The 17,888-nt window shown below is 34.5% G+C and overlaps 1 protein-coding gene and 3 long non-coding RNA genes across 5 annotated transcripts; 1 reads left to right on the top strand and 3 right to left on the bottom strand.

Moving 5' to 3' along the window:
• Nucleotides 1-1,958: 1,958 nt before the first annotated feature.
• LOC131002728 (uncharacterized) lies at nucleotides 1,959-2,640 on the bottom strand. Its single transcript, XR_009094388.1, has 3 exons — nucleotides 2,510-2,640; nucleotides 2,326-2,430; nucleotides 1,959-2,232 (listed from the first exon to the last, which is right to left on the bottom strand). It is a non-coding gene; the product is annotated as an uncharacterized LOC131002728 (long non-coding RNA).
• An 823-nt stretch (nucleotides 2,641-3,463) lies between these two features.
• Nucleotides 3,464-5,394, bottom strand: LOC131002738 (uncharacterized). The gene is made up of 2 exons (XR_009094394.1): nucleotides 5,255-5,394; nucleotides 3,464-3,671 (listed from the first exon to the last, which is right to left on the bottom strand). It is a non-coding gene; the product is annotated as an uncharacterized LOC131002738 (long non-coding RNA).
• Nucleotides 5,395-7,593: 2,199 nt separating this feature from the next.
• Nucleotides 7,594-10,616, bottom strand: LOC131002735 (mitochondrial inner membrane protease ATP23-like). 2 transcript variants are annotated; one of them, XM_057929198.1, is made up of 2 exons: nucleotides 10,450-10,616; nucleotides 7,594-8,318 (listed from the first exon to the last, which is right to left on the bottom strand). In XM_057929198.1, exon 2 carries the CDS (start codon nucleotides 8,292-8,294, stop codon nucleotides 7,713-7,715), a length of 582 nt encoding a protein of 193 aa, XP_057785181.1. In that variant the 5' UTR covers nucleotides 8,295-8,318; nucleotides 10,450-10,616; the 3' UTR covers nucleotides 7,594-7,712. The 2 variants fall into 2 exon arrangements, with proteins under 2 accessions (XP_057785181.1, XP_057785182.1); XM_057929199.1 differs by having other exon boundaries at nucleotides 7,594-8,361; nucleotides 10,450-10,597.
• A 4,002-nt stretch (nucleotides 10,617-14,618) lies between these two features.
• On the top strand, nucleotides 14,619-15,529 carry LOC131002736 (uncharacterized). The gene is made up of 2 exons (XR_009094392.1): nucleotides 14,619-15,277; nucleotides 15,396-15,529. It is a non-coding gene; the product is annotated as an uncharacterized LOC131002736 (long non-coding RNA).
• The last annotated feature ends 2,359 nt before the right edge of the window (nucleotides 15,530-17,888 follow it).

The following is a 17,888-nucleotide window of genomic DNA, read 5'->3' as shown; positions in this document are numbered from 1 at the left end:
AGTGAATTTTGAACTCTATAAAATTGTAATGTAAATACATTAAACTTTAGGTCATTCTAAAATTTGCCCCGAATTTCAGTTTCGTCCAAATCAAAATTGATGCAGCGAAATTAAAGCTAATATAATTTACACAAATTATATTGACATAACTTATAATCCATTCATCCCATAATAGTAGGCTCACTTTACTTTTTCGTCTGTCCCACAAGAGTATGCACAACATATTTTTAAACATGATCCACCATAAACCCCTTATTTTATTCTCATTTTAACACTTATTTACAAATTTACCAATGTGACTCATCATTATTTCTCCACTTCATTCACAAAAGTGGAGCTATTTTCTCCACACACGACACACTCATAAAATTTATGACGAACAAACTAAGAACAGACTAAGTATACTCATTCGGACTAAGGAGCCAAACTAATAGAATATAAACAATACTAATATATGCAGTGGCAGAGCCAAACTTTTGACTAAGGAGAGTTCAATTTTTTTTAATAAAATTAATAATTAAATAAAAAATTAAATTAAATAAAAAATAAAAAATGAGATTGATTTAAATTTTTTGCTTTACAATCTATATATTTATTATTATTATTATTATTATTATTATTATTATTATTATTATTATTATTATTATTATTATTATTATTATTATTATTATTATTATTATTATTATTATTATTATTATTATTATTATTATTATTATTATTATTATTATGCAATACTCATTAAATTTGATATTATACTCATTAAGTTGACAATATTGTTATTATACCTTATTTTAAATCAAGGGAGAAGGTGCATATGAGCCCCTGAACATGACACCCCTATAGCCTATACCCCCCATGATCGGTCAAGGTGCGTTGACCTCCCCGAACTCTCGGAAAAAAAGGGTTCACTTAAACCCTCCGTTAAACGGAGGGTTAAACGCCGTTTTTCTTTTCTTTTCTTTTTAATTTTCGGCGGCCCCACTGGCAACAACTCTTCCAACGGTAATCTAATTAGATTTTAGGGTTCAAATAGCAGGAACCCTAAAATTCGAACCCATTTCAACAAATTGTGTGAATTCCTTAAAATATTGTGGAATTAGGTTAGCGTTTCTTCTGGAAATAAGTTTCCGAGCTAAAGGCATGAATTCGAACTCAGATTTTGGCTTCTCGTCGTCGCACGCTCGCCAGCAGATGGAGGACGACGAGGTTAAGTATTCTAATTGCAATTTTGGAAGCAAAAGGTTCAAGGCTACGAGAATGGCTTCATGGACGGAGGACAATCTGGGGAGAAGGTTCTATGGGTGTAAAAATTGGAAGGTACTTCACTTATGTGCATCAATCTTTTGGCTGTTGTAATTTGGTTTGAATAACGCAAATTGTAACTTTTTGCAGATAAAAAATTGTGGTTATTTTGATTGGTATGATGAACCAATTAGTGAACGAGGTAGAGAGGTTATTAACCATTTGAAGAATGAAAACATGAAGCATGTGAAGATGCATGAAAATTTGACTCAACCCACTGATTTTGAAGCAGAAATTACTTATCTTTGGACTGAAATTGAAGCTCGTAAAAAAGAGTCAAGGCTTGTTAGAAGGAGAAGCAAATTTCTTTTCATGTTTTTGATTGTATCTTAGCTTGTGATGATCAAGCTTGTTATGTTATGAAATGAATTATGTGTTGGTTGATGTAGCTTGTATTTTTTGCAATGATCAATGAAATTTATCTTCTTTGGACCCTATGTATATTTTCATCATCTTTGCCTTCAATCAAACTTTGCCTTCAAGAGAATGTTGACAAAATAAACTGTAATGACACCAACAAAATAGCATTGTATTCTCAGTCACTTGATCAAAAAAGAGACAAAAATATTCAAAGTCATTAACATCCAGTTGGCTAAGTTTTCATGCAAATACATATTCAAAAAACATCATAATAATTGTTGTGTTCAAATGCTAAGTTTCCACACTAAACTTAAAACTAGGAAATGACTTTTTGTCCTCTGGTGCTTCTCATATGTGGTTGCTCTGGATCCACAGTTTTTGTAGCTTGTTTTCTTGGTGCTTTAAATGGGTTTCTTGGCTGATCTTTCTTCTTCATTGATACTCCAGTTGAGGTGTTTTCTCCTCTCTTTCTCCTTTCTTTCCTTAGTTGAGCTTCATTTGGTATGGAGAATCTTGTGTTTGGGTCTGCCTCATTGGATGTGCCTTCATCAATCACAATTGGTTGTGACCCTTCGGGCAGTGTAAACAATCATAAAACAGTCTATTACATTAGGATTACATGTGAAATTTAGTAATGTAAAATGATGTAATCTTTATACTCACATAAAAGATCTGCCTTCCACTTTCCAAATTCACATAAAGACCTACTCCAACCACTTTTTTCTTCTTAGGCTTTCCAGATGTTGAAGCCTGAGATTTGTTGTTTAACTAGAATTACAATATAACAAGTTAGTGTTTGGATTAAACAAGATGAACAGTCATAAGCTATTGAATAGGAGATACATACATGTGTAGGCCTTTGAGGCCCGAACCGAACCGAACCAAAAAAACCGAACCATATTTTAAAAATAATAATGAAAAAAAAATACACCCACATCATCTTCCCCAACCTTCCCCACTCCCAAACCCTAACTTACCCTCCCCCACCTGCCGCCGCCTACCACCAGGCCGGCGCTGGCCGCCCCCTCCCCCCCTCCCCAGACCCCGTCGCCCTCTCTCTCTAGTCTCTCCCGCCGCCAACCATCGCCTGAAATTTTCGCTGCCAAGTCATGCCCTAGATCCCTTTATGTCCATCACAGTCTCCTCCCCACCTTGCTCAGTTTCCCTTGCCGCCACCACCGCCGACGCCACACACACACACGACCGCAAAATCAGCATCACGATCGAAAATCGAAGGGAGAGCCAGAAATGGAAGGGAAGCGGCACAAAGATTTGGGGTGAATGGCTGACGGGGTCTGGGGAGGGAGAGGGGGAGGGCCGACGTGGTCTGGGGAGGGGGAGGGGCGACGAGCCGACGAGATCTAGGGATGGGGAGAGGGAGGAGAAGGGGGCGGCGGGCGCCGGCCTGGTGGCAGGCGGTGGCGGTAGGTGGGGGAGGGTAAGTTAGGGGGTTTAGGAGCGGGAAAGGTTGGGGAAAATGATGTGGGTTTTTTTTATTATTTTTTTTCACATGTCAATAAAATGCTTAGATGTCAATTTTCGGCTGCCACCGCGTAATTTCCAGTGCCAGTGTAAGAAAAAACCGATGACCGGACAAAAAACGAGACAAAATGAAAGTTTATGTATTTTAGAGTTAGATTTTTCAAAATATGAGCAAAAACCAGTTCCGTGTAAATGTTATGGATTTACAGGCAATTATCTCATTAATTTAATTCATAAATAAGGACATTTTAATTTTTTATATAATTTAAAATTTTAAAAATAGATAAATGCATTACAATGTATTAGTGCAAATGACATATTGGTTAATTACAAGGAGCAAGTAATGTAGCAGTATACATTGGTCGAAAATACAACATTTGTTCCACCAATTTATTTCGCAGTAAAAAAAATTAAGACATGAATAGTTGTACAAGTTTGAGCGTTTTATTATGTTTGACGATTGTGAGGACCCGGCCTTGCTATTGGCGGCGGCGGTGACGGCATCGGAGGTTTCCGTTGCACTTTTTCTGAAAATGTGCAAACAATAAATCACAAATAATCATTCTCAATAAAATACTATAATTCATAAATAATCACAAATGCGAAAATGTATTAACCTAGCTCCGAACAATATACATGTTTCTCCCTATATATAAATAGGTATCGCTAAGTTTTTTATTTTTATGACGATGATACTTATTTTGTGATAATATTTTTTTTTCAGAAGCAATTTTGTGATAATATTTTTTAAAATATTACAATAGTACTTTCTTCCTATTACTTACTTTTACTTACAAGTCTCTATATATATTAATAATATTATAATTATAAAGTGTGTATTCTTACAAATTTGGATGTACTTATAAAATACTATTCATTTTAAAGGGTTAAGGTGCAGATAGGCCCCTTAAGTGGAGGCCCTTATAGCGTTTTGCTCCCCTTACTCACTGTATGTGCAATTTAGCCCCTAAAGTACCAAAAATCGCACATTTAAGCCCTTCTGACTTAACTCCGTTAGTCAACGTTAGTTAGTAATTTTTTTTTTATTTTTTTTAATTCTAATTGTGGGGCCCACCTCCATTTCTTCTTCTTCTACCTTTACACTAATGGTCGCCGACGACGACGATGATGGGGAGCTGGATGCCTTCCTGCATGATCTTGAGCTGGATGCCCGTCGACTCTTGGAAGTAACGGTGGCAGATCACCTACAGACATCGCGTTTCACGGATGCCCCGAAGCTAAGATGTCATCGGCTCCGTCGAATTTTAAAGGGTGTGGCGACATTTATGTCGTGCTTCCAGCAAAAGAGAAGGATAGAGGGGAAGCTGTTGCTGCGGGCCTAGGAGGAGATCATTGACGGAGGCGGCGTCCGCCGAGAACAGGAGGAAGGTGGCGGAATTTTGTTGGAGTTTTTTCTTCCCCTTCTATTTTGTGTGTGTAAATGTGTGGCAGAGGGAAGGATCAGCGCCACTGATTCTAGGCCGGCGTGATCCCAGCCAAGGTCGAGCGGCGAACGCGGCGCCGTTATACCTTTCTCCCGCATAAACCCTATCTCCAGTGACGGGTCGTGCGCGAGTCACAGAGACGAGCTGTTTTAATTTTATTTTGTAATTCTCTAATTGGAGTGTAAATTCCCCAATCTTTGATTTTTGTGGTTTTCTGATTTTGTGATAGTGATACAATGGCTGCAAAGATAGGTCCGGCGGCTATGTCCGGGGAATTTTGGCTATCTGAAAAAGACGGTGGTGTCTAGCTACGGCCAAGGCCAGAGAGCAGCTACAGGGGGCTTTTAGAATAAAAAATAAATAAATAAATTACTAACTAACGGTTGAATGACGGAGTTAGGGCGGAGGAGGTTAAATGTTCGATTTTTGGTACTTTAGGGGCTAAATTGCACACACAGTGAGTAAGAGGAGTGAAACGCTACAAGGGCCTCCATTTAAGGGGCCTATCTGCACCTTAACCCCATTTTAAATTGTAACAATAGTTTAATAAGTTAATACATATATATATGTACATAATTTATTTTTGTATAAAACGAACCACTCTTAAAATTATAGTATATGACAAATTTTGCGAGATATATCTATTCAGCAGGGTGGATATATACCTGTTAATGCGATTCTTGCTTGAATGGTTGATGGAAAAGCATGTAATGCTAAAATGACGATGATCATCATCCTCAAAAACTTCATATTTCCAAATCCACCCCTACTAATTAAAATGATCAATTCTAAGATTCAGATGTCTATTAATTTATACTGTGATAAGTAGTATATATAACAAGTTAACAACTAATCTTGTAGTATTAAATTAGTTACAAAGACTAAGACTAAGACTAAGACTAAGACTAAGTTTGCACGAAATTTACTTTTATTTATATTATAAAATCCACAAGACTCGATCTTCATTTGAATCATTCCAATTTCGCGTGTGGAATTCCATGGCTTCAAATTTCTCAAGAACTAGTTCCTTGTGTGAAACACTGAAACAATGGGTTAATTGATATATTAAGGGAGCGTTCTCTGTTGTTATAAATTTATCATATGAAAATAAAAAATAAGAAAAGATGAAAATAATTATCACATTCACTTTTTTTTTTTTTTTTTCATATTCTCTAGGGTGCAAAACATAAACATGGGAAAAGAATTGGGGTGAAAGCTTTTGGATATGTAGAAGCTAGAACATTGATTCTTTTGTAAGAATTGCAACTTTAGCTAGTCACAGAGTCACACAGAGATGAAGTAGAAGATTACAATGACTGTTACAGGGATCTGGAAGGAGATTTAGATTGGATACTGATCACTAATTTCTTCGCAGCAAAATACCGCAACACGGTGTAATTGTAGTATATGTGTAGCAATTGAGTATCGTATCCTCAGGGACAGAAACAACGAAATAAATCTAGCTATTCCCTAAACAAACTATAACAGTAGACATGCAAACGAATATGAAGAAGGTTTAATCAAAACTAAACTCAAACAGAAGCAAATAAAATTCACGAAGAAAAATCAAATAATAAAGACAACTGATCATAGGGTAGTAATTTCATTAACTAAATCCACATGACAAATCTATTAATCATATTAACCAATTTAATCCAGTTATGATGAGAGATCACTTAATTAATCAATCACTCTCGCTAGAGCAGCAACAATCGTAGATTAGTAAATTCTCTATCTCCGTTACGTCTCAAGAAAATCTACTAACTTCCAATAGCTCCTAAGAATATCTCTCAATGATCCACCTATCTCCGTTGGGTCTCAAGGTTAAGATCATATCACACATCCCTGAATCCGCTAAATAGCTATCTCCGTTGGGTCTCAAGCCGAATAACTACACATGCAAACTATTGATAAGATAATTCACACGAATTCAAGCACCGGGAATTATGAATCATAAACTGGAAGGTAAATAGGTACTAACAAATAAATCACATGAACCTAATTAACTATTTACAAACCCTAGAGTCAGAAAAGAAAACTAGCCAGACATATTAAAGTAAAACATAAACATAATAAAAAAGAAAGCAATCATAAAAATTGAATTAAATTAAACTGAAAGAATGATCTTGAATCTTCAATCCTTGCAGAAATTCAATCCAACCTCTAAAAACTGAAAAGCAATAATAATCTAAGCTATGAAACTGAAAAACTAAAGTTGGAAACTGAAAAATAAAGTTGGGAACCCTGAATAGGTCAAAAGAAGACCTATATATAGTACCAGGGTAAAATACAGAGTTTGAGCTCGAAAAAATTGATAAAATCCGAAAATCCCGCAAAATCCCGAAAATTCCCGTCTGGCACTATTCACTGCTGCGCGCGACTTTCCTGTTTCGGCCATATCTTACTCGTTCGAACTCGGATTTGCGAACCATTTGCGCCTACGAATTTATTCCTGTAATTTAATGTCAAACTCCATATTTCTGTAAAAATCATCAAAGTACAACCAAGTAACATATTTCACAAGATAAAGCAATTTAAGCATAAACCAATCATTCAACACTCAATTTCCTATAAAATTAACATCATATGAACATTAAAAACCATGGAAACATGAGTGTTATCAGATACACAACGATAAGACCAAATATGGTTGGAAAGCACTTTGAATCATTTGTGAATCTAAATAGTGGAAAGAACATTGGGAAGCTTTTGATGACGGTATGGGTTTGGACCATTTGGCTACTGTAGAGACGAAGAGATGAAAACAGATTTAAGGCTGCCGCGTGGGAGACAAAGAGTATCATTTCAGAGATTAAAGTGAGGACTTAGAGTTGGAATAAATTCTTTGAGATTCTTTCAAAGTAGCTTTCTTTTTCTAATTGGTGTTCCAATGATTTGGTCACCACCCTCTTGTAATTCCATTTCTGGTACCTTTTAACAAAATCGTTTCTTTTCTGATAAAAAAAAAAAAGATTACAATAAATGTTGCAGATGAGTCTAGCAGTTTTTAAATGAGATTATTTATGTGTTGAGATACAATACAATGATGTTTAAAGTAACAAAAAAGAATCGAACGAGAAGTGAGAAATCATCAAGTAAGCAAGAAAGAATCTAGAGCTGGAGTCAAGGAGGCCTAGTGAAGGGTGTTGTATCATTATAACAAGTACTCCAAACAGATTCAATCGCGTCCTTTGCTGCTACTTCCGAGCAACATGGATTTGCAGTTACAGACATGATTGCTCTTCGCTTCACACATTCTTGCTCATGCCTCTTTATCTTTAGATGGCCACGGAGAAGCTCTCGTTTAAAATGACAATCACCACTAAGATGATTTGCTCGAATCTCACTGCAGGCTTGATGAGCGCAATTAGTCCAGTCGAGATTAGCAGCACGACAGTCATCGTATGCATGAATGAGCTCGTGAATCACTGTTTGATCCACCTCATCTTGAAATTGCAAATGATTACTGCATATTACTATACCTATTCCTCTGGCGAATCCACCAGCAGCATTTTCTTTGCAATTTTCCGCCTTTATGAAATTGCTTCCGATGCCGCATCCAGATTTCTCCAAATTCTCCATCAGAAATTTCACCATTGGATTTGTGAAACTTTTCTGGATCAAATCCTGGCATTCCCCCAACGTCATTCCGGCAGAGGCCGAGGAGGACCCCCCACCACCAGATGATAGCGGATCGTCTCCCATGATTTCAGTAGCAGTTCACTATTTCTGTTATGGGATAGAGAGTGTAATAATGTGATAGGAAAACCAACTGCAAAAGTTAAAGTTCAAATGACAAAGGTACGTTTTTTAATAAAAAATTATAATTATATAATATCTTCATAAAGTCAGGTTGTATGAAAACTTATATGTGAGTATCCACTATTTTTTAAGGAGTATGTGGTTCCAAATGAGATTCTAGATGCCCTACTACAAAAAAAAATACATGTTCAATATTAAGGCCCCTCTTGGTCTTGGTGAAGGCTGGAGATATAATAAAGCTTATAGTGTCTCAACTCTAGCAACAAACCCTAATGTCGTTGCTAGGTACTCTACTAACTGCTCGGACAGCCATCAATCTAATTCAGTTTGAGATTGAGGTTATGGATACAATTGGAGAACAGACAACTATTGCTGCTCAATCAAAGCTCGAAGATGAGAGTGAATGGATTGGTAATGTAGTAATTAAAAGAAGTCTAATGGATGAATTTTCTTCCACTAAACCAGCAAAGAAAGCTAAAATTGAAATCAAGCAAGAGAAGGACTAGATGTTGCAGGGTTCAGTCTTTTATTTTTTGTCTAAGGCTGTCACTCATTTTGAGATTAGGACAAATATCCTAAGTTCTATTATGTACTCCTTGAAGCCTGTTTTTTGTACTTAAATCTAATTATTGAGGTTTATTAAAATTATTATCTTTTTTAAAAATTATACTTATATGCACAGTAGGAAACAATAGTAACGAATCATAGGTTTGTAATACTTAAAATACTAAGCAAGCATAACATAAGAATTATAATCAACATAGATAATGACATACTAAATATGTGTATAATGAACATACTAAGTATGTGCATAATCAACATTCTAATGACTATCATCAATAAATATGCAAACTTAATAGCACCCCTGACTTTCTTTGTCGCATGTCAAAATAAAATGCAATTTTGTGTAACCATAGCATCAAACAAATATATTTCAATATCAGTGTTCACTAATTTAATTGTTTGATCCATACTATAAAAATAATTGTATGTTTGAGGTTTTAAGTGAGTATAATAGATATGTGTTTGATTGTTTGCATCTTTCAATAACAGTGTTCACTATTGATTTATGTTTGATTCCTATGAAATTATTAATTCATCCAAAGAAAGATTTAAACTCATTAAAAGAGTTACAATTTTATTCCCTTGTAATAAATTTACCTAGGATGATCTATCTTCGTGTAGTCAGATAAAAGCACTCGAAGCTTAAATGATAAACTGGATTGTTAAAAGTTGTTGTGAAAATCTGTTCATGGCCATCTGATGTTGCTGTAGCACTTGGTTTGGAGTTTGATAAACTATTTCAGAATGGATAATTCATTTCAGAATAGACAGTATTATAAACTATTTTAGTGTGCCAATATTAAAAGTGAATTTAATCTAAAAAGGTATTCCTAAAGCCTATTATAGTTTATCTTGGGGATTACACTAATAAGTAGTATGTATTAAAGTCTGAAATGCAACTCTGTCTTGGGCATCTTAACAGACATTTAAAAAAAAACCATTATTATCTTTACAAACATCAACCAAAAAACATCACATCTAAATCTGTAAACCAAAATCTCTATTGTACTTAACATAGTAATCAAACAAAGAACATCAGTCAATTCAGACTTCAGAGTTCAGAGTATTCACAAAGTTTCAATCAAGTAAAGATTAGGAAGATAGCCAAATTTACTACAATGGGGAAGTAACACAGGTTTCATACGAGTGAATGTAAGCATGCACTATCTATCCCAAGACTGCCCTCTTTTTTCCACTTAGTTATTCTAATACAATAGATGAAATATTTTCCTTCTTACCAACTCAGTTGCAATATTCAAGTGTCTTGGCTTGAGTTTTTTTAAATTCACTTCTAGGTTTAGCTTATGAAGGGAGAAGTTCATATTGCAATTAGAGGTGTAAATTCAAATAGGGTCGAAAACATACTCAACACAAATATTACCACAAATCCACGACAATGAAAAAAATTAGAATTAGAATTTGTAAAACATAAGGTGAAAAGCTTAATCACCTTATTGGTTTCAAGCAAAGTATTCAAGATATCAAGTTACAGACTAATAGGTTTCTTAACATCTTAATAAATTGAATGACTTACTGCTGGCTGACGGAGGCGGACTGCCGTCTGCCGGACTGGACTAGTGCTGCGGTGCAGCTGGGCGGACTGCTGCCAGAGGAGACGGGGCGGCGGCGGCGGCGGCGAGAGAGTGAGAGAGAAGCGGGCGGGAGCGAGAATTTTGGGCTGAGTTTTAATCTTAAATTTTACTAGTATTATACCCGTGCTCTGCACGGGCCGATTATTAATACGTATTTATCATATATAATAGTAGCAATATATAATTTTTAATATATATTTAAGTGATATAAAACAAAATACAAAGTAAGTAAATGAAAATGAAAATTTACATTACATAATACTCCAGCATTTAGTTAGATTATAGTTAGATTATAAGATAGTACAACATAAATAGTCGCGAATCCAGCATTTGTTAATAGGAGTTACAAAATTTATTGAAGTACAACGTATGCAAATATCTAGATGACCCGAGCCAATTTTTTTGAGCATTCTGCCCGTTCATATGTATATGTAAGTAGAACCTTAATGGGTTTAGAATTAGAATTAATCACTTAATTGTTTGCAATTTCATTAATTCAATAGCAAGTATATTAAAAGCATATAAAGACATACTTCTATGCATATTATTTTAGAAATTGTTTTATCTTCTAAACAAATAAACTAATTTCATTATTAATAGTTCGTAATTTACTTTTACGCGAGGATTGACTCAAATTCAATATTAAAGCTTATCTAATTAGAAACAAAAATGAGACGAAAATAACATAAATTTAAAACTAATAGAACAAATCACTGTAAATTGTTAAACTTTTTACGTAATAATAGAACAAATCACTGTAAATTGTTAAACTTAACTAACTAATATATTAACACACGCTAATATATTAGTAATAGCAAATACAATTAATTAGTATTAAGTAATAACTAATACCAAAAAAAATGATGATAATTTTTTGAATGCAAATATTTTTTTTATTGAAACTATTTGTACAATATTGATGATTTTTAAAATAATTTTATTTCTTTATAAATTATTTATAGACACTAATTAAAGTATACTATCACAAACCAACTATAAAATAAATATTATAATTAACATCACTTTTTTTGTGGTTGTTGGAGATTGGAGAGATTCAAATATCTGCATAGAAGATTCAAAAATATCAGTTAGGAATGTCATATGTTTAGATTTTATTGTAATAATAATTGGCTAGTAAATAACAGAAAATTAAACAAAATAAAAATAGAAAGACCACTTAAAAACTACTCCATAAAATACAAAATAACATAAAAAAAATTAAAACCAAGAATAGAGATAGAAAGTTTGCATAGTGAAGTATGGTGTGAAATGATTCACACTCAGCTGGTTTCCGATGATGTACATTCTTCCTCTGTTCGCATGGTGCGATAGCTTGTCCTGAGTTGTTTGTTCGGTGCTTGGTGGGAACCGGGGAGATTTGGGGGTGATGGTACGGCCGGAACTTCCGAAGTCTCCTCAACTCAGTTTCCACCGCACCTTGTTTCTTTCATGTTTTCTTTGTATCTAGACGGGTACTCTTTATCCTCGTTTTGAGGTTTTAATGAGGCTCGGCCCTGGTCTTCTCTTTGGGTTTTTTTTAGGTTCCGGTTTCTTTAATAAAATTTCAATTCAGCAGTGTGAAATGATTCACTATTTATAGGCTGATTATTCAACAAATTGGCTCCAAACTTGATTGTTTCTAAATTTCAAATGGTGGTTTGGACGCCAATTTTGGAGCTAAATTTGATGTAAGAAGTAAAAGGGAACAATTATACCCACTGGATTTGCAGCCAAATACTCACTGGATAAAACAATGTTGCAATTGGCGGAAAACACATTCCCCCACAAATCTTTGCTTTAATATTAGTATAGATGTCTTACACAATGTAGAATGGATGCACCACAATTCACAATTACTTTGCGAAATGGCCATAGCTCAAAGTACACAACACAGTACTTGGTAATTCTTACCACTAAATTTTCAATAAGTTTTTCTGAAAGTTGTATTTCTGTATAATCAAATGCAATGAACTAACGATTTCAAACTTTATTTAGTTAATTCCACAGCCATTTCATATAGAGTATGAAGCCTACTTCATAATTGATGTCAGCAAAAAATTGAGTTTAAAAAAGGTATTGTTGAAGGTGAAAATAAGAACGGGGAATATGATGATGTGTCTATGATGATGCCACCAAAAACCTTAAAATTAGGATGCACTGTTTGAGATGGTCTAAATGAATATGTTATTTAGCTCATTGAGATATCTCATCATAATACAATCCATGCAATAAGTAGTATTATTTTCCCTATAATTTTTAGAAGTGAGCAACGTGAATTGCTATAGTTAGAGCACCCACAGTGGAGACCTGATAAGGGGAACTCGAGTAACCCCCGAGATCGGGTCACCCACTGCAGCCCCAACACACTCGAGTCTGGCCTGATCTCCCTTTTTGGCACCGCATGTGTTACACGCGCCATTAAAGAAAAAAAAAATCGAATTTAAGGCTAATATAGTCGTTTCTCCCCTTTTGTTTTTCTCCCCCCCTTTTTTTTTCCTTCTATAAATACCTCCACTCATTTCTTCATTCACATACACAAATAATTCTCTCTTTCATTTTATTTTTAGGATATGTTTTTAAATTTTTAAAATTAATGTAATTTTTAGGATTTTAAAATTAATGCAATTTAAATTTGAAGTAAATTGTGGAATTTAAATGTGTGCAATTAAAATTAAATGAAAAAAACCAAAATCAAAACTAAAAAGATCAGGTCAGCTATCATGTCATCCCACACTGCAGGCTCTTTGACCCAATGTGGTCCCCATCATTATCAAGTCACCCGCCACTGTTGATGCTCTTATACAAACTAAATTCACAAAATAGTAAATTTTTAATTAAAAATTTTCCATAGTTTTCAGTTATGCCCTTTCTAATTGAATTTACTTACACATACTTATGTTATATATATACCTACCATATATATATATATATATATATCATATTGGCAACCGTTATTTTTTTTATGGACTTTAAAACAATTTAATTTTATTGTAAATGTTGATTATGCGATTATTAACTTCAATTATATTTATTTTCTTAAATGAGACTATATAACATCTTGCAAATTATTTTAGAAACTGTAATTATGAAATATTTCAAACACTATAGTCTTAACCTTAAGTAGCCGGATTCCAAAGAACTTTTCTAATATGAAGTTCTTTAGTAGCTGGATTATACGATACACAATTTTCAGCCATTTGAATAAACGGCATTTTATATTCAGACGGAGTAGTCCAATATTATATGTGTGACGATACCAAAAATACATAAATGCTGGAGAAAATAAATAAAGCTAAATTATATCTAAAATGACAAGACTTTGTTTCATAGATGTTGAAATAAATTATTCGAAACAATTCGACTCAGCAAAAAAATGGGTCCATATCCATATTCATAGTAGAAAATTCAAAGAAGGGATGAGGCCCACAATAAACCCATAGATAAAGCCCAATTATTAATTAATTACATAGTAACAATACTATAAATACTTCTCTCATTTTAGGGTTTGATACACATGAGCGGCGCCGCTATATCCAGATCTTCCCTTTTTCCTCATCTCCGTTGTCTGCATCCTTCTTCCCTTCAATTCCAGTCTTCTCCATATTCACCTTCTCCCTCGTTTGCCCATATAATCGAGCATGGCTTTCTCTGGCCGCTCCCAAAAATAAAGCCCTAGCTTTCGCCCCCTCTCCCCTTTTCTCTCTGGACACCTACATTTCAAAATCGAACGAAAATGTCAGCGGAAAAGACGAAGCAGCCGCTAACGCCACCACATCTTTGTATGGTGGTGGAGCCGGAGTGAAGTTCCTGTCGGCGTCATCTCCCTCCTTGACGACGATAAAGTCGCCGCCACCTCCCTCTAGACATCACGTATCCAGCCGCCGCCATCCGGGTTTCAAACGACGGCATCGCCCAACAGATTAGTTTGTTTTTATATACTGATTTAAGATTTCATTTTTTTCGTTTCTTAGTTTTTCGTTTTAAATTTTTAATTTTTTTTATAGTACTATCATTTTTGTAGATCTATGAATATCATCTTAAAAGAAAAGTTTTTTTTTTTTTTTGCAAATCGGCTTGTTTTTAAAATACTGAGTAAGATCTTTATCTTTTTCCATATTAATTTTTTCATTTTTGAGTTATTTATTTATTTTTTGTATTTATGGTGTTAGATTTATGAATACCTATACAAATGGGTTCTTAAAAGTAGTTGCTTTATTTGCAGATTACTATGAATCTGCTATAAACTCTTCTTTCATCATCTTCGATAAAAAAATTTGTAATCATATAATCTTTTGTAGAATTGTTCACTTGATCGATATTTGGTGAATCTGGCTTTTGAGATTTTGAATTCTTAATTTTTGAGATTTTGAAATACTCCGATTGATTTTGGATTTTTGTGATTTTGAAATATGCTTTGGTCTCTTTTTTTACATATTTTTAATATATAGTTCTAGATTTTTTGAAAAAATATACTTTGGTAATCTTTTTTTACAGATTTATGTGTTTTTCAATGTCCATTTGCACAGTTTTTTTTTTCCTGTTTTTCTGCATTTGCATGTTAGATCTCAAGGATTTCAATTGATTCTTGGTATTTTCTTTTTTCTCAATGATACTTGAAATTTTGAAATTAATTTTCAGCAAATAACCAAGCTAAGTGTATTATTGTTCCTCATACTTTTCCTTGACTGCTAATCACAAGGCCGTAGCTGAAAATCCAGCTTCATTTCTCTTGCCAGTTAGAGTCGAACTGAAGCCAAAAAGTGGAATCAGGTAGCTTCAGGCCTTCAGCTTCATTTTTCAATACATACATATTGAGAAAAATACAAATGTATTTCTGAGGAATGATTCAAATGTGAAAGAAAATTCGTTATTTCTGTGGCTTTTGCAGATTTGATAGGCAATACTTCCATGCTTCAGATCCAAGTCTTCATCTGCGGAATTCAGAAATACTATTAGTATCACAGTTTGACATTATGTATAAAGTAGAAAACATGTAATAATTGTTTAGTATTTGAGTTGTAATTGATCCTAATAGTGAATAGCAAAAAAAACAAAATGAGAGTAACACATAGAAACATAAAAATCATAAAATAGGAGGGAGAGAAAAAAAAACATAAAATAGAGAGTGAGTTTGCAGAGTGAAGTTTGGTCTGAAATTACTTCATATTTATAGGCAAAGTGTTTGGCAAATTGGCTCCAAGATTAGTTGTTTTTAAATTTCAAATTGTGGTTTGGGCGCCATTTTTGGAGCCAAAATTTAAGGAATTAACTGTGCCAGCTGTTGAGGAAAAAAAAATTAAATTTTGGCATTTTTAATACACTCTCAAATTTGGGCCAGAAGTCATGAACTTTACCCAGCAGATACAACGTTCAATATCCATTGGTTTCAACGAAGTTGCTCTTGGCGGGAATCACATTCCCCCACAAATCTATGCTTTAATATATGTATAGATTTAACCAGCAAGTTGGGCTGAGAATTTTTTGGGCCATAAATTTCAAGTAAGGGTAATTTTAAACACACACCCAATTTTCTCACTATAACCCTTTATTTAAAAAAATAATAAAATTAATTATGATTGTACTATTATACCCTTATAGCTTCTATTTTAAATTTGTAATAAATTATAAGTTATAAAAATTAATTTGAAAGTACATCACGTATAATTTTTTAACAGAAATCATATAGCCCCATCCTGACCTAATACAGATAAATCTTATAGCTTCATCCGGATCTAATATTAAAAATACTGATAAATAACCCTAATAACTCCATCAGTATAGCCCCCAACTTACATGATTTTGGCATATAATAGACGCAGAGAACATAATGCAGGACTGCCAGGAAAAATAAGAAGAACATCAATATAAGAAAGAACAAAGTTCAACGTCATCTACCCTAAAACTAGAAGCGGAGACGGACGTACTGTTAGAACCGGGTACACGATCGAGATATTACAAAATAAATATTTTGAGATATTACAACTCAAAATAATTGTATACAACTGAAATATACTGTATAAATAAATTATACGTATAAACTAAGTCGAGTCGAGATAAATCTCTTCCCGCAAGAAGATTATCGCCCCGGTAGTGCTCTTCGGTTTAGGCGTATCTTCCCCAAAGGTAAAACGACTTCGTCTCGTCGGATGTAGCACCACAATCCGGCGAGCTCCGGCGAACTGAATAAGGATCAAGAACTGAGCTAGAACCTCTAGGATGAGGTGGAATGCAGAATATGTTGTGAGTTGTGAGTCGTGAGTTGTGTAGTTCTGAGTTGTAAGTTGTGAAGCTCACAACACAACCATATTTATAGGTGTTAAACCAAGTGTGAACGGCCGGTGTGAATAGACGGTGTGAACGGAAGGCAGTCAACTCCGGCGGTTGCGGTAGGTGGCCGCAATCGTTGAACGCAGAAGTTGAAACTGATTTTCCTTCTTCAACATCCAAACTTTGACATACAATATCTCACTCACCGGAAATCGGTTTTGAGACTTCAAGTATATCACGTTGATCTACTCGAGATGTAGATTAACATCCAATTATTATTTTAATTAAATAATAAATATTTAATTAAATAATAATTTTCAGATATGGCATAAAACCATATTTTCAACAATCCCCCACATGAGTGAGAAATCAGTATGCGAATGTATGCAGACATTTAGCTCAGTCCTCTTAAGAAACAACATTGCATTTGGAAAGGTAGCTTGTGGCTTTGAACCTGCCATAGTCAATATTATCGAGTATACCGGCGGCCTAGTGGATTGTGTTCCTTGAACTAGTCCTCCTCGGTGTATACTGAGGCAACAATATTGACACAATATTGCTTCAATCCTTATTCGTTCTCACGTTTGTGTCCATTACAGGCCTTGGAACACCCCTTTGGATTCATAAGTGTTTCAATCGAAGCGGCCCCACTTCACACTTACATAGGTGACTCTTAACTCAAGTATCCTGCTATACTTGTCCTCTTCGAGGAGTTCTAGAGTCATTAAAAGTCAAAGACTTAACCTCACCACGTGCAGGTTTCCGAACACTCACTGTTCTACAAGGAATAGGCAATTCGAGTGTTCAACACACGGATTTTCATAGCTTAGTTGTCCCATTGAACCAAGTTCTTGGGATCCTCCAGTCATCATGGTTGGGTTGCCACTATGATTATCCTTAATTTGTGGGCTTCAAACCCATCCCCCCTAACAGTTTATACATCTGATCTCGATGGATACTTTTTGTCAAAGGATCCGCTATGTTATCAATTGATCTTATATAATCAATTGTGATAACTCCACTAGTGATCAGATGTCTCACGGTATTATGACGTCGACGAATATGTCTCGACTTACCGTTATACAAATGGTTTTGTGCTCGTCCGATAGCAGCT

The sequence above is a fragment of the Salvia miltiorrhiza genome, unplaced genomic scaffold, assembly GCF_028751815.1.
Source record: "Salvia miltiorrhiza cultivar Shanhuang (shh) unplaced genomic scaffold, IMPLAD_Smil_shh fragScaff_scaffold_177:::fragment_3, whole genome shotgun sequence".
NCBI classification, from domain to species: domain Eukaryota; kingdom Viridiplantae; phylum Streptophyta; class Magnoliopsida; order Lamiales; family Lamiaceae; genus Salvia; species Salvia miltiorrhiza.
The sequence above is the reverse complement of the archived record's forward strand: the minus strand, read 5'-3'. Positions and strand labels throughout refer to the sequence as shown.

Coding starts and splice junctions, on each gene's coding strand:
- LOC131002735 (XM_057929198.1), bottom strand. CDS start 8,294: ATGGGAGACGATCCGCTATCATCTGGTGGTGGGGGGTCCTCCTCGGCC.